Raw genomic sequence first — 16,035 nt, forward strand, 5'->3', positions numbered from 1 at the left:
GGGAAAGATAGGATACATTTAGGATGAAAAATGTACTGATACCTCAGGGCTTTGCATAGCAGGTGAGTGTTGCTGAAACTTGTCTGTAGGCTATGGGTTTACTTGATGTTATGGTGCCAGGAGAACCATGTACTTGTGCCTTAAAATTTCTTGGTGGAGTCAGTGACTTCATAGAAGGATGCTTGTTACCTCACACCATGTACTGTGACTTCATTTGAGATAGTTTCATGTACTGTGCCTGACACAGCTTCAGATATACTTTAGCTGCCTTTTAGCATGGATGACCAGGAGAGAGTTGGTTAGACACATGGTATTATGCGAAGAACCAGGACAAGTTGGACCAGCTGAAAGTGCCTCTAAGTGTTGTGCTGAATGTTTGCTTCTGTTCTGTTTTGACCAATGGCCTCAGGAACAAGGTTACAGAGGTAGGTACCCTGGACAGCTCCCTGCAGGCCTCAGGCTGGACGCACCATAAATCCAGATGTTCTTTCAGTGGCAGTCACCTTCAGATTGAGCTTTAAATGAGAGCCATAGCTCTATCTCAGTAGTTTGTTTTGCTTTCTGCCTTCTTTGGCAGTCAGCTTCAACTGAGTTAGGAAAACTGGTTCTGCTAGGGTGTAGGAGACAGAATCTTCAAAAGAGGGCAACCCAACTGCCTCAGGCCAAGGAGGTCCTGACCACAGTAGGTTCATTTTGTCCAAGTACTTCTGGTGTACTATGTACACTTAGGGCTGATCCTGAAGACAATTTCCTCTCCTACTCTTAATCCGTGGCCTCGTCCTCAAGGGTCATGGGACCTTCCTGATACAGAGTACCTCATGTAGGCTGGTATCATGATCCCCTCAGTGCCTGTGGGCCCAGGATAATAATAATAATAATAATAATAATAATAATAATAATAATAATAATAATTTTTATTTATACCCTGCCCTCCCCAGTCAAGGCCGGGTTCAGTGCATCTAACAAGCAATAATAAAAACAAGTTGAATGAATACAACTTAAAAACAAGATTAAAATACAACAATTAAAATATTAAAATGCAGCCTCATCACAGGAGGAGAAAGGAAAAAGGAAAAAGAAAGAGGGGGAAGGAATCAAACTGGCTCCAAGCCAAAGGCCAGGCAGAACAACTCTGTCTTACAGGCCCTGCGGAAAGAAATCAGATCCCGCAGGGCCCTGGTCTCACGAGGCAGAGCGTTCCACCAGGCCGGAGCCAGTGTTGAAAAGGCCCTGGCTCTGGTTGAAGCTAATCTAACTTCCTCAGGGCCCAGGACCTCTAGAGTGTTGCTATTTATGGACCTTGAGGCTCTCCGTGGGGCATACCGGGAGAGGCAGTCCCATAGGTACGAGGGTCCTTTGCCGTGAAGGGCTTTAAAGGTCAAAACCAGCACCTTAAATCTGACCCTGTACTCCACCGGGAGCCAGTGCAGCTGGAAAAGGATGGCAAACCATGGAGAATAGACAAGGAGGAGGGAGGCAAGGAGGAATGGGGAGAGACTGGAACAGGTGGGATACCTTTTCTCCTTCTGAACACATCTGGCTCCAGTGTTGACACAGGAGTCCCAGCTCCTTCCCCATCCCAGTTCAGTTGGACTGTGCCAGTTAAAGTTTTGATGAAATGCAGCACACACCACAATAAGCTTCCTCTGTAGAATTGCTACCAGGAACCCAAGGCTGACTGCTCAAGCCCTGGACTTTCCCTGCTTTTTGTGACTTGAGGCAACACTCTCTGGCCCTCCTCCCCGCCACCATAATATATGGTGTCATCTGAGATCCACCTAGAGGTCATAGGGACTCTTTGTACAATGTTCCCAGCATCTTCGTGGGGGAAATAAAGGGGCCTTGTAATTCTACATTCTAAAAGTGACATGTGACGCAAACAAAATCTGCCTAGCAACTTGAATACAGAAGATGCTTGGCAGCCCCTCCCCCTTTGGCTAAACCTCATTCAACGGTGAATCCAATAATATTTTCCCCAAAGCCATAGATGTTTTTATATTTATAATATAACCTCTTTGCCTCCCCTCACTTTCCTGCACCTTATATCCTATCATTCTCAGCTCTTTCAGAAGGCAGAGACTTCTGAGGGCCAGTCCTAAGGGTACATACAGGAAAGGAAGTTCCATCAAGTTTAAGTGAAACTTACTCTTACGATGTGTGTTCAGAATTGTAGTCTTAGAGCCTAACCTATCCATGCCCACTCATAAGAAAATCAGCACCACTTACCTAGTTGTGTGTAGGATAGGACTGAAGCCTAGTGAAAAATCATTGTTATTTGAAGAATAATGCAGTCAAAGTTAAACAGTTTAAAGCCCTTTTGATTTTCAGTTGGAGAATTGTATATTCTTACGGTTCTCTGCCAGAAATCAGTGGTATTCAAGAATGTGCCTGGATCATGCCCTTGTTGCCTGTGGCAATTTGTTAATGTTTCTGTCGCCAAGTATTGAATCTTTCTTTCTTTCTTTCTGATCAGCACGGTCAACATAAGTGTAATTTGTTTTGGAGCAAGAAGCCTGAAATGCTTTGCCTTTTGACTTTCAGACACTGTCTGGCTTGCCGGACCAGGATTCCTTCTATGACGTTGTTGACTGTCTGGAAGAACTGGGGATAGAAGGCATCTCCCAGAGACACTTGAATAAGAAAGGAGCAGACTTGGACTTAATAGAGCAGTTCAACATTTATGAGGTAACAGAACATGCCCTGCTCTCTGCATCTTGCAACTGGGTGTACTTCAAAGTTGAGCTGGGCGGGGAAGGGGGGGATGTGACCAGGGTAATATTAGTCTAGTTATTTTTATTTGAAAAGTCAAACATCTGGTTATGCTACACAGTGACGGTGCAGGGTATTTAATAGTAAAACACATCTCATATAATAATAATTCATGGTTAAGAAACGGAAGAAAAAATGAATATGTTTATGGTCCCTTTGAATGTGCTCTTGTCAGCAATTAAACTACTTTAATGCTGATAATTTCACATCCCATGTAAAAGCGTCCAGCATTCAGCAAAGGATCAGCTCAAGAGTGCTGCACCTGCGATTATTCTCCATCTTGATGGCCCTTCAAGCCCATTTTCATGAATTTAGATTGTATTAATTGTTGAGCTTGCATGTAGACGAAGCTACATTCATCATCATCATCATCATCATCATCATCATTTATTATTTATATGCCGCCCATCTGGCTGGGTTTCCCCAGCCATTCTGGGCGGCTCCCAAAAGAATATTAAAAACACGATAAAGCATCGAAAATTAATTTTTTTCCTAATCTATTGTTTACTTTACATCTTCATTTAAAGTAATCAATAGCAGAGTACTTATGTGAAGGATAGAATATGAATGGGAAAGACAGAATATGAGTTTCTCAGTACTAAAAAAAAAACCCTTTCAGACTTTGTAAACTGAGTGCTATGCACTATGAAAGAACATCTCTCTGTTAATGCATCTGAAATTACTTCACTTTATTTAGTAATAAATCCTCCTCTGGAAAACATTAAGCTACATTCTCTGCCATTGAAATGCTGGAGATCTTAGGTTTTGTAAGCCTTCATAACAGAAAAAAGTTCTGAAAGACCCAGCAGAGATGCCTTCTCCACTCCCCTGGGGAAGTGGTGTTTTTAGACCACACTCCCATCCTGCTAGGCACAATCCAGCCCATCTGAGGGGGGGGGGGTGACTAGGACTGAACTGTCATCAGAGGAAGAAAAGGTCCCTGGTATACTGAATAATTGTGTTTGGGTAGATGGCTGGGAAATGGGAGTTGCAGGGTCTCCTTCTCATATCTCGGTTGGTAAGGGAAAATAAAGCCCTCTTGTTCACAAACATCAACCTCTTCACCCTGGCTGGACATTCCAGTACAGTTAGGGGGGGAAGTATTTGACCCCCTGCTAAATTTGCCCGTTTGCCCTCTGACGAAGAAATGACCAGCCCATAATTTTAATGGTAGGTTTATTGTAGCTGTGAGAGACAGAATAACAACAGGAAAACCTCCAGAAACCCAGAAGATTGATGTGCATTATAATGAGTGAAATAAGTATTTGATCCCTTTTGGAAAAGGTGACTTAGTACTTGGTGGCAAAACCCTTGTTGGCAATTACAGAGGTCAGATGTTTCTTGTAGGTGGCCACCAGGTTTGCACACATCTCAGGAGGCATTTTGTCCCACTCTTTGCAGATCCTCTCCAAGTCAGTCAGATTTCAAGGCTGATGTGTAGCTACTCGAACCTTCAGGTCCCTCCACAGATTTTCAATGGGATTAAGGTCTGGAGACTGGCTAGGCCACTCCAGGACCTTAATGTGCTTCTTCTTGAGCCACTCCTTTGTTGCCTTGGCCGTGTGTTTTGGGTCATTGTCATGCTGGAATACCCATCCTCTTATTTCACTCATTATGTTGTTCTTTAGTCGTTTAGTCATGTCCGACTCTTGGTGACCCCATGGACCAGAGCACGCCAGGCACTTCTGTCCTCCACTGCCTCCCGCAGTTTGGTCAAACTCATGCTGGTAGCTTCGAGAACACCATCCAACCATCTCATCCTCTGTCGTCCCCTTCTCCTTCTGCCCTCCATCTTTCCCAACATCAGGGTCTTTTCCAGGGAGTCTTCTCTTCTCATGAGGTGGCCAAAGTATTGGAGCCTCAGCTTCACGATCTGTCCTTCCAGTGAGCACTCAGGGCTGATTTCCTTAAGAATGGAGAGGTTTGATCTTCTTGCAGTCCATGGGACTCTCAAGAGTCTCCTCCAGCACCATAATTCAAAAGCATCAAGCCTTCTTTATAGTCCAGCTCTCACTTCCATACATCACTACTGGGAAAACCATAGCTTTTACTATACGGACCTTTGTTGGCAAGGTGATGTCTCTACTTTTTAAGATGCTGTCTAGGTTTGTCATTGCTTTTCTCCGAAGAAGCAGGCGTCTTTTAATTTCGTGGCTGCTGTCACCATCTGCAGTGTTCATGGAGCCCAAGAAAGTAAAATCTCTCACTGCCTCCATTTCTTCCCCTTCTGTTTGCCAGGAGGTGATGGGACCAGTGGCCATGATCTTCATTTTTTTGATATTGAGCTTCAGACCATATTTTGCGCTCTCCTCTTTCACCCTCAATAAATTATAATGCACTCATTATAATTATATAATTATAAATTATAATGCACTCGTTGTCTTCTGGGTTTCTGGAGGTTTTCCTGTTGTTATTCTGTCTCTCACAGCTACAATAAACCTACCATTAAAATTATGGACTGGTCATTTCTTTGCCAGGGGGCAAACAGGCAAATGTAGCAGGGGATCAAATACTTTCCCCCCTCACTGTACCTGTGAGTATTCCAGCATCCATCTCTTTTTTTCTGTGGTCCCTGATATTTCCAGCAGGGATGGGAGCAGAAGGCACGTCTTCTGAACTGCACGTAAGTGAACAAACAGATTGCACAGAAGTGCTTTGCGAGGCCAGATAGCTCCACACGACCCAGAAAGTGAGGGACACATGATTTAGTATCGGACTGGGGACGGCATTTGCCGTTGTGCCGCCCGCGGCATTCCTTTTAATTCTTTGTTCTTTCAGATGACCCTGAGGCATGAGGATGGCGATAACAATGGTGAGCCCCCTCCCAGTGGCCGCAAAGATCGGAGAAGGTCCAGCTTTGGCTGCAATGAACGAAGGGGGCTGGAACGCAGGAGGAGCCGGAGGCATTCTGTCCAGAGCGAGAAGAAGACGGTATCTGCCCCTCCCAGCCCCTCTCCTCAAGCAAGCCTTGGGGGGAGCCACGGGCAGGGCGTCGAAAGCCTCAGCGAGAAGTGAGTGCAGGGAAATGCTCCTTGTTGCTCCCTGCTTTATACCTTTCCGTTTCCTTCTTGTCCCGTAAAGATGGGATGTGGGAGCCCGTAGTGCACATTCAAATGATGCTTTTCAGGTGTCTGATTGCATCTGCGAAGAAAAGGTCCCCTCTGCCCCCCCCCCCCAGCTTTTCAGCTGTTTTCCAGGTCTGTCTCCTTCCTTGGCAGATGGAAAATGATGTTACATAGAAACAGCTTTCATATTATTAACAAAGCTGTCAATTCATTTTAGGAGTTTTGTCTCTCGACACCCGCTTAGGTTTTAAGGGAAACAGCTACTCTCCGGCACACATTAGATAGTTTTCTTCAACATCTCTTCATTTATGCTTTGTGACCGTATCAGAATTGTTGCTTCTATATGTATCAAACTATCTCTGTCTTTGCCAATGTTGTTGTTGTTGTTGTTGTTGTCGTCGTTGTTGCTGTTGTTGTTGTTGTTGCTGCTGCTGCTGCTGGCATCTGTCTCTCTCAGGAGACACTGGAGGAATGTGCTTTTGCGGGTGAAGTCATCCTGTTGGAGAGTTACAGCGCCTGCTGTGGCTGTGGAGACCGATATGGGAGAGACATGTTTTGTTGCAGCTGGGGTAGATGAAGGTGTCCGCTTGTGCTGACACAGGTGCACCATGGCGTTTCTTCTCTCAAAACTCCTCTTAGCAGTGATTCTTCATGCTGTGGATACACAACCTTTGCCAATGTGAGGGTGTGAGAAACTGCAAAATCTTGCGCATCTCCCGAGCTGCCAAGCATGAGTTTTTGAATCCACACAATGTATTCATCTAATTTTTCTTTTCTTTGCAGAGGGCTTATAGTGACAACAGAGTCTTTTTTCAGGTTTCTCAGTATAATCGGAGGAGTAAAGATGCTTCTCTTTAAAATGAATGTGACAGCATAACTTCTCTGCCTGGTGTAATATCATTACGGGCCAAACTGGATGCGACACTTGCTGCTTTTGTTGTTCACAATTATTAGCACATGCAGAGGGGGTGATTTTTGTTGTGGCCAAGGAGAGGGGGCTTTAACCTTTTCCTCCCCCACTACAGTACCAGTGAAAATTATTTATTGTTGTGAATTTATATACTGCCCTATACCCGGAGGTGTATGGGCCCTGCAGCTACTATTAGCTTTGATTGTTCATTTCAGTGAGATGGAAGCTATACTTTCTGAAGACGAATTCAGATATTGTGTCTTAATGACAGCCAATACAGGAGCCACTCAAGTGCCTCTTTGCTCACATACAAAGAAAACAATAATGTAGCATGCAGATCGGCTCTCACTGTGGTTGGATCTAAGTGTATGTGAATCTAGTGTATCTGAATCTGACTGTGAAAGAGAACTCCTTAAATCAGGCTTCCTCAACCTCGGCCCTCCAGATGTTTTTGGCCTACAACTCCCATGATCCCTAGCTAGCAGGACCAGTGGTTGGGGATGATGGGAACTGTAGTCTCAAAACATCTGGAGGGCCGAGGTTGAGGAAGCCTTCCTTAAATACTACATTATTAGGAAGTATAGATAGATGAACCCCAGAGCAGTGTGATGACTAATCGCTATGATATTGGACTTGGGCCAGTCAGACTTGCAGTCAAATCCCAACTCAACTATGAAGCAAATGACACTGCCACTAACCAGCTATTCCTGCAAATCTTCCAGGTTCTTCCTCCTTAATCTCAAAGATTATTAGGATCTGAGGCTCCAGTGGCCTGGTACTCTTGGCTAAGCTTCTGTTGAGCCTTCTCCTCTCTTCTGTCCTGCTGCCCCTGAGTTCACTGCGTCCACCACCTTTGTAATGCCATCCATTTACCTATTTCTTCAAGCGCTTGTCTCTCAATCAAATATTTTCAAGGTGGCTGGACAAGACGCCCTCCAGCACCTCATGTGCTTCTATCCTGAAGCCTTCTGCTCCATTTCATGCTTCCAATAAGTAGTTGAGAATTCACAGAGAGGCTGTGAGGGATTTCCTCCATGCGTGCAGAGACGTATGTACACAGGCTTCATGCCCAAGGGAGGGGGCAGATTGTGTTCAAAGCTTTTGATCAGCATGTGCTCAAATTGCCTGCTTTTTCAAGCTTAGGCAATAAAACTATGGGTTGCAGCATTTAGACTGGGCAAGTGGAATTTGAGTAATAAATTGACGGCAGAAGCAGGCGAATTTGGAAGGAAATAAAAATGATACCTACTTATGACTTATAAAACCTTCCTTTTTGATGGAACATTTTCCACTTTATGTTTGTACACCTGCAAGGAGTTGAAGAAGACTGTTTTTCCAAGCGCAGCGCAAAGGAGAAACAGATCTGATATTAAAATATTGAAAAATAGGGAACTAAGTAAAACAGAAAGTGCCTAATAATCAGCTCTCATAAATATTATATATAATATGTAATATATAAAAATAGAGCTAGCAACACAGAGGCAGGTGCAGCCCCTGTTTACTTCAGTGGAATCAGGACTGCATCCAGCAATATTGAACAAATATTTCCGTGCAGTAAGTCAATGCATTGGTGCTTTCATTATTTCTATCCTTTTCCTTTCCTTCTCTCACTCCTAGTTTTATTTGGTTCTGCTGAAGGTATCTGCTCATGTCATTTTTCTCTTCTGTATTATGTGCTTCTGTCCATCTGCATGCCTCTTTCCATTGCTTTGGTCCTAGAGAGGAAGAGGAGGAGGAGGAAGAGGAAGAGGAGCAACCAGTCACAGAACCTAATTCAGAGGAGGAGGGGGAGGAAGAGTCCTCTAGGCAGGTCAAAACCAGGTACTAGGGTGGTGCCCTTCCTAACACCTTAAAGAGTGCCTGAACTAAACATCTCACTAACTTTAATAGCTGATAACAGCCCTTCAGAATATTTGCTCTCTCCTTGTTAAATGTATGATTGAACCCAGAAGCATAATATTATCTCTTCTTAAATATTTATGTTTAGCATCCTTCCTGTTTTCCCCCATGGGCGTAGCTGCCCCCCTCAATAAGTACAAATCAATACAAATATGAGGTTCTGCCCCCCCAAAAAAACCCCAAAATTCTGTCCCGCTAACAAAAATCCTCCATACCCCCCTACTGGTAGAAAGGTAGCTATTTAAATGTTTTGTTTGTAAACTGAACGTGCTTTATTTATATTTTTCTATTTTTTATCATTTATACGATACGATAAGCTTTATTGTCATTGCCCCATACAGAACAACGAAATTGGAAAATCTGCATAAGACATTCAAAACCCAACAAGCCTGCTATCCCAGCTATCCCAACCTGGTTAGCCCCCTAAAAATTCTGATACCCTATTTTTAAATACAATACACTCCCATACAGACTCCTTACAATGCGTTTAAAACCAAAATCGCATTTGGGTAGAAACTGTTCCTCAGGCAGCTAGTCCTAGTCTTTATAACCCTGTACCTTCTTCCAGAAGGCAGAAGCTGAAAGAGGTCATTTCCGGGGTGCGCACTATCCTGCGCTATCTCTGCAGCTTTCTTACGGCACCTGGAAGCATAGATTTGATCCAAGGTGGGAAGAGGGCACCCAATTATTCTCTCCGCAGTCTTTACAACTCTGGACAGCATTGTTTTTTCCCTGACCATGCAGCTCCCAAACCTCACACACAGACCATAAGTTAATACACTCTCCAGAGTACAATAGTAAAATGCCATCAACAGGTCCTTTGAGAGATGGTTTTTCCACAAGATTCTCAGAAAATATAACCTCTTCTGTGCTCTGTTCATCAGGTCTTTGCTGTTTGCTCCCCAGGTTAGGTCATCTCTCAACTCCATTCCCAGAAATCGAAACACCGAGACCTGTTCCACACACTTCACCTCAATAATAAGTGGCTGAATATTCAATTTACATTTCCTAAAGTCCACAATAATCTCTTTTGTTTTCTTTAAGTTAAGGAGTAAGTTGTTTTTCCTGCACCACTCCCCCAACTGCTCATACAAAATACATTTACATAAAATGATAGGAACAGAATGAAATATTGTTGAAGCAGAAAAACATAGAATCCTGGAGCTGGAAGGGACCCATAGGATCATCTAGTCCAGCCCTGTGCAATGCAGGAATCTCAGCTAAATCATCCATGACAGATGGCCATCCAACCTCTGCTTAGAAACCTTCAAGGAAGGAGAGTCCAGAACCTCCCAAGGGAGATCCATATTCCATGTATTATAACAAGTAAACAGCACTTATTTGACCCCATTTATTTGACACAGAGGGGGAAACCTACAGATACAGTCGAAAAGGTGCACAGGGAGTTCTGTAATATGGGAGAATTTTAAAAAGCAAGTGGTCCTCACTGACCTGGTGCAAAAAGATCTTGTTATCCGAAGGAGCCCTGGCTGCCTAGATAAAACACTATAGCCCCACACACTAGTTCAATATATGGATAATTTAAATTAAATTGTTTAGGGAAACAAAGTATTTTAATTGAACCTGGAGATAATACAGGGCCTGTTTTCAACGATATACACCCCTTTAAAGCTTTTATTTGGTACATTCATCTTTTCTTTCTTTCTTTCTTTCTTTCTTTCTTTCTTTCTTTCTTTCTTTCTTTCTTTCTTTCTGTTTTCCTTGACTATTACTGTGATTCATCTAACACAACATTAATTCCACCTTTTAATATAGAATAAAAATATTTATATTATAAATTTCACATGGAATGCTTTATTGTGTGGTTCCCCACCCCCTAACATTCCCTTTAATTGTCCAAGAGTTTGCTACTGGCATATTACACCTCCCCCCCCCCCACACACACCCATAAATATGTCAGATAAATTCGTCAAGTGATCAAATATTTCACTCTGCTATTCGGTAACATTTAAAACGGATGCCTTAAAATCAACCAAACATTGTTTCCTGATTGGCTGAACAAAAAGTTACCTTTTAATATTCCTTAGTCTTCAATCCTATTACCGTAAATTATATTCTAAACAGGTAAAATTATTACAGCATCATTTCAGCACGCCCCCATGAAACACCTGGAGCTTTTGGATACCTGTTCTGAGAGGCATATAGCAAGCTCCCTCATCCCGAAATTCTCACTCTTCATCTGATCTTCATTCTGCAGAGAAGAGACTGAGGCGCCCTAAAAATTCCTTGTAACGGTATTGCAGGGCGCCACTTGGCAATCGTAAGCTGTTCTCAGCTGCTTTTCAGAGAAACCTGAAGACACCTTGGGAAGAGATCCCAAGAGACCTCTCCACCTTCCTTACCCTCTCGGGGAAGTTTATAAGCATACAAGGCATCTAAACTTCTCTTTTGTGTTTTCACCATTAACCCATCTATTCCAGTGCTTCCATTAATGCCATTTTCTCTCCTCTCCTGTTCTGCCTTTCCTCCTTTCCTTTCTCAGAAGGCTTCCAGAAGGACAGGAGGTTGGACATGGTTCACAGAGTTCTGAGACTTCCACCACCTCAGGTGTATTTTCTCAGGATGAGAGGCTTCTCGTGGGCTTTAGGGCAGAGAATTCACCCAAGAACTCATCATCCTGCCCTGTGCCTGATCCATTTGCTTCACACCATTGTTCTCTCCATTCATCACCCTCATCTGTATCCATCAGCTCTTCCCAGAATTCATCATCCGTCACGCCAAAGGCATCCCCAACTGTCGATAAATTACCTTACGTCCCACACAGCCCCTTTCATCTGTTCTCCTATGATCTTGAAGCACCTCCAGCAGCTGTTAAAGAGAAGGAAACAGAAGGGATTAGGGAACACAGGTAGCACTTCTCCAGAGTTTCATAAAATAGTCTGTGAGATAATTGGAATGTTATGTTCAAGGAATATTCTTTATCCAGCACATCCAACTCCCAAGAGACCGCTATCTACTCCCAGTATTAAAAAAAAAAACCTGGCAGTGATCTACCCATTGTTATTGGAGAGAGGATGAGCGTGGGGCGGTGTGGAAGGGGAGAGAGGCAAAAGTTGTTCAGCTTTTTTTGGGGGGGGGAGGCAAAAGTTGTTCAGCTTTTCTTTTGGGGGGGGAGTCAAGAATTAACTACGGCTCTAACAAGCGCATAAAACAATAAGGCCAACTAAGGTTGGAAGCAAACTATTAAAAAACACCCTTTAGACACAACGTTGGGACAGGGCAGGGGGAGGAAACATTCATTATACATTGCTTTTATTCCCGCAATCAGTAAGGGTCATGCGATCGACCGTGATCGACTACGATCATTCAAGGGTCTACCTGTCGATCGCGGTCAACCTGTTGGACATTGATGTTCTATATGAATGGTTATCATGCCAGGACATCATTTTGGGTGGTTTCTTACTTGGACTTCTCCTGTCATTATTTTGCTCATTTTACCTCCAAACTTTGTCCCAAGTAGACATTTCAGATCCTGTGTGCAGTGGGGGATTGGAATCAAACCATCCAACTGTGCCCCTATAGCATACCTACCCCTGTTCAAAGTTGATATGTTTGCATTGGACCCCACACACATTTAGTTCAACACGTGCTTCAGTATTATGATATATATACATAAAGGTAAAGGTAAAGAGACCCCTGACCGTTAGGTCCAGTCGCAGACAACTCTGGGGTTGCAGCGCTCATCTCGCTTTACTGCTTTTCTGGCCGAGGGAGCCGGCGTGCAGCTTCCGGGTCGTGTGGCCAGCATGATTAAGCTGCTTCTGGCAAACCAAAGCAATGCATGGAAATGCTGTTTAACTTCCTGCCTGAGTGGTACCTATTTATCTACTTGCACTTTTTGCTTTCGAACTGCTAGGTTGGCAAGAGCAACGAGAGCTCACCCCATTGCAGGGATTCAAACTGCCAACCTTCTGATCGGCAGGTCCTAGGTTCTGTGGTTTAACCCACAGCACCACCTATAATCCCAATAGCCTTATACTAAATCAGACTATATGTTCATCTAGCATAGTATTGTTGGCACAAACTGGCAGCAGCCTACCTATTTATCTACTTGCACTCTGACGTACTTTCGAACTGCTAGGTTGTCAGGAGCAGGGATTGAGCAACAGGAGCTCACCCCGTTGCGGGGATTCGAACTGCCATACACCTGTAATTATTCATTATTAATAATAATAATAACTATAAACCTCAAAAATTTGGCACTATCCAAAAACTAAAATAAAGGTTCCATTCTCTCCCATAGACACACAATATAATCTACATCAGGGGTAGTGGCACAAAAGGAAGGATTGGAGATCAATTGATTTGAGGTCATGTTATATTTATTTGTGTAGGTTCAACGCAAGCTTCCCTTTCTCAGCCTTCCCTTACCAAGGGCTCTTTGGCTCCATCTAGATAAGCAGTTACTCACATGCTGAGATTCTTTTCCTACCGTTTCTCCCAAAATAGTGGAGAGGCTAGAGAGCCTCTCGGTGCAATTGTTCATGGTTTATTCCTTATTTTGTCATCATTCCTGCTTAACCTCCTCCGGACCATAAGCTTGATATCTGGACCATATATTGTATTAGAATTCTGTTCTTTTTTTCTGTATGCCATAGCAATGTTAACCAAGGTACAATCGAGTATAAGTGAGCAAACTGTACTTCTTCCATACATATTTCATAGCTGCTCAGTGTGTATTCTTTTTTTCCCCTGTCAAACACACCTGTAGTAATGGTTTCTCCTTTCTCCTGCAGTCCTTCTGAAAACCTGCCTGTGAACAAATTTTCTGACTCCTTCGATCCTTTTAATTTCCACTCTTTGTCTTCTCTTAGGTGGGTGATTCTTCTTCATACAAGTATTCTTTCCTTGTTATGGGATGCTACTGAATTTAATGTCTTCCTTTCCTTTCCTTTCCTTTCCTTTCCTTTCCTTTCCCTTCCTTTCCTTAGCTTCAGCATTTTGATTCCTTATACCAGAATACTGTCATATACAGTGGTACCTCTGGTTATGAATGCTTCAGGTTACGAACTCCACTAACCCGGAAGTAGCTGCTCCTGGTTGCAAACTTTGCCCCAGGATGCGAACAGAAATTGTGCGCCAGAGGCGCGTTCACAGTGGGAGGCCCCATTAGCAAAAGCACGCCTCAGGATAAGAACGGTTTCAGCTTAAGAACGGACTTCCAGAACGAATTAAGTTCGTAACCAGAGGTACCACTGTAGCAGCGGGCGTCTGGGCCAGCGAGCGGGAAGAGGGATGCGCCATTGCTCGCGTCGCCGCCGGGTCTTTCTCCTCTGGCATCCCGTCACCTGGCAGACGGGCGCCGGGCAGGGGGGAATTCTCCGTCGACGTGCGGCGCCGCCGCCGCCACCCTCTCTCCCGTCTTGGCCGTGCGAGGCGCTCCACTCACTGCACCTGCCGCTGGCAGCCCCCTCGGACCTCTCCGGGCGCGGGCCCGTCCGCCGTACGAGGCCCCCTCGGGCGTGCCGGCCGACTGGAGGGAAACTCCGGGTGCCCGCAGGGGGCAGGGCAGCGGATGCGCGGGGGTCTCCCTCGACGCGTCCCTTCCGCTGCGCAGTTCAAAGACTCGAGCGGCCTCACCGCGCAGGGGACGAGGCCGGGGAAGCGGGGGCTCCGTCTTAGCCCCCCCGTGCCCCGCGGTCACGAGGCTCCCCGCCGGCGGGGCCTCAGGCCGAGCGCCCAGACGGTGAAAACCCACCCCCCCAAAAAAAGAAAACAAAACCAAAAAAAAGGCGCAGCTGCGACGGACCGTGCTTCGCAAGACGAAAAACATCGCAAGACGAAAAGACTCACGGAACGAATTAATTTCGTCTTGCGAGGCACCACTGTATGTGCAGATTTTAGGAACATCTGTAGCTTTTATGAGTTCTTGAGAGAGCCCAGTCCATGTATCCATTTATTTATAAGATTTCTTGCCCACCTTTCACCATAAGGTCTGAATTGATGTAATATACGTGGAACAGGAAAATAGGTGCTAGTGCTGTTCTGCAGATACTTGTGCATGATCTTACCCACTTGTGGGGGGAAAAGGCTATACATAAGTAGGTTTTATACTAATGGTGCTGGTTGTGTTTTTGTGTGTGTGTGTGCTCGTGCACACACACAAACTTTGGATTGAGTTTCAGTTTTCTCATGCAACACACCATTGCCTGGTCCGGCCATGATGATAAGTCCCCTATGGCTTACCTGGAACCAGACTGTGCAAACATATGGGCTCCCAGAGAGAAGCTTTCTTCTGTTTTGCTCCTTATTTCTCTGTGATTGTGCATAGGAGAATGCAGCGCATCACTTTTTGTTTCCCTCTACATTAAAAACAGGGGGCTCCTTTATCCTCTAACCCAGGAGCACATTTTGAATCTTGAGAAACTGCTGTAGGCACCAGTCACAAAATGGCTTCCATGGTGATGTGATGTAACACACAGCATGGTTGCCGTAGGGATGTGGGAGGGGATGTGTTTGTAGGTGGAGGAGTAATGAGGAAAAGGGCAGAGGAGATGCAGTACTGGTACAGGAAGAAGGTAATAATAATAATAATAATAATAATAATAATAATAATAATAATAATTTTATTATTAATACCCCGCCCATCTGGCTGGGTTTCCCCTGCCACTCTGGGCAGCTTACAGCACAGGTCTGCTTTCACATGTCTTCTAAAAGTCAGATAGTTGTTTATTTCCTTGACATCCAATGGGAGGACATTCCACAGGGCGGGCGCCACTGCCGAGAAGGTCCTCTGCAGAACCTTCACTTCTCGCAGTGAGGGAACCGTCAGAAGACCCTCAGAGCTGGACCTCAGTGTCTGGGCTGAACGATGGGGGTGGAGACGCTCCTTCGGGTATACTGGGCCAAGGCCGTTTAGGGTTTTAAAGGTCAGCACCAACACTTTGAATTGTGCTCGGAAACGTACTGGGAGCCAGTGTAGGTGTTTCAGGACTGGTGTTCTGTTTTCTCGGCAGCCACTCCCAGGCCCCAGTCTAGCTGCTGCATTCTGGATTAGGTGTAGTTTCCGGGTTACCTTCAAAGGTAGCCCCACGTAGAGTGCATTGCAGTTGTCAATGCTAATCTGCGAGGGAGCCTTGAAGAAAAGCCATTGTGCCTTAAGATCAGGAGGGCATCCTGTCAAGGAGAAAGGGAGAGAAGAGTACTGTGAAGGCACTATGGTGAAGGCAAATGGGACAAAGTAAAGTGTTAAATTGTGGGTGAACATATCAGACGACACAGTGATTCTTCAAACAGCTCTTGTTTATTCACAGGCCAGAACAGAACTGAACTGAAGGGTTCAGCCAGCCTGCTTATATAGAGCTCCAGTACAATGTACCTGTAACAATTTTCTAAAACTATCCAATCACTGAATGTCACTTTTGATCCCTT

At 44.7% G+C, this 16,035-nt stretch overlaps 2 protein-coding genes across 38 annotated transcripts in view; one reads left to right on the forward strand and one right to left on the reverse strand.

The window, feature by feature from the left end:
* FHOD3 (formin homology 2 domain containing 3) overlaps nt 1-16,035 on the forward strand; it is a 320,858-nt gene that overhangs the window by 224,325 nt on the left and 80,498 nt on the right. For 12 of the 37 annotated variants that reach the window (XM_083708979.1, XM_083708980.1, XM_083708982.1 and 9 more), the window contains exons 9-10: nt 2,542-2,685; nt 5,548-5,780. In XM_083708979.1, the coding sequence (XP_083565105.1) occupies nt 2,542-2,685; nt 5,548-5,780 (377 nt within the window). Of the gene's footprint in view, nt 1-2,541; nt 2,686-5,547; nt 5,797-8,463; nt 8,566-11,146; nt 11,513-13,400; nt 13,479-16,035 lie in introns of all 37 variants that reach the window. The other 25 variants (XM_083708954.1, XM_083708976.1, XM_083708990.1 and 22 more) reach the window with 8 other exon arrangements.
* Nucleotides 1-16,035, reverse strand: part of COBL (cordon-bleu WH2 repeat protein) — a 1,088,462-nt gene that overhangs the window by 107,388 nt on the left and 965,039 nt on the right. The gene's annotated exons all lie outside the window — the stretch shown is intronic.

The sequence above is a fragment of the Podarcis gaigeae genome (genome assembly GCF_964106915.1).
Source record: "Podarcis gaigeae genome assembly, chromosome: 13".
NCBI classification, from domain to species: Eukaryota; Metazoa; Chordata; class Lepidosauria; order Squamata; family Lacertidae; genus Podarcis; species Podarcis gaigeae.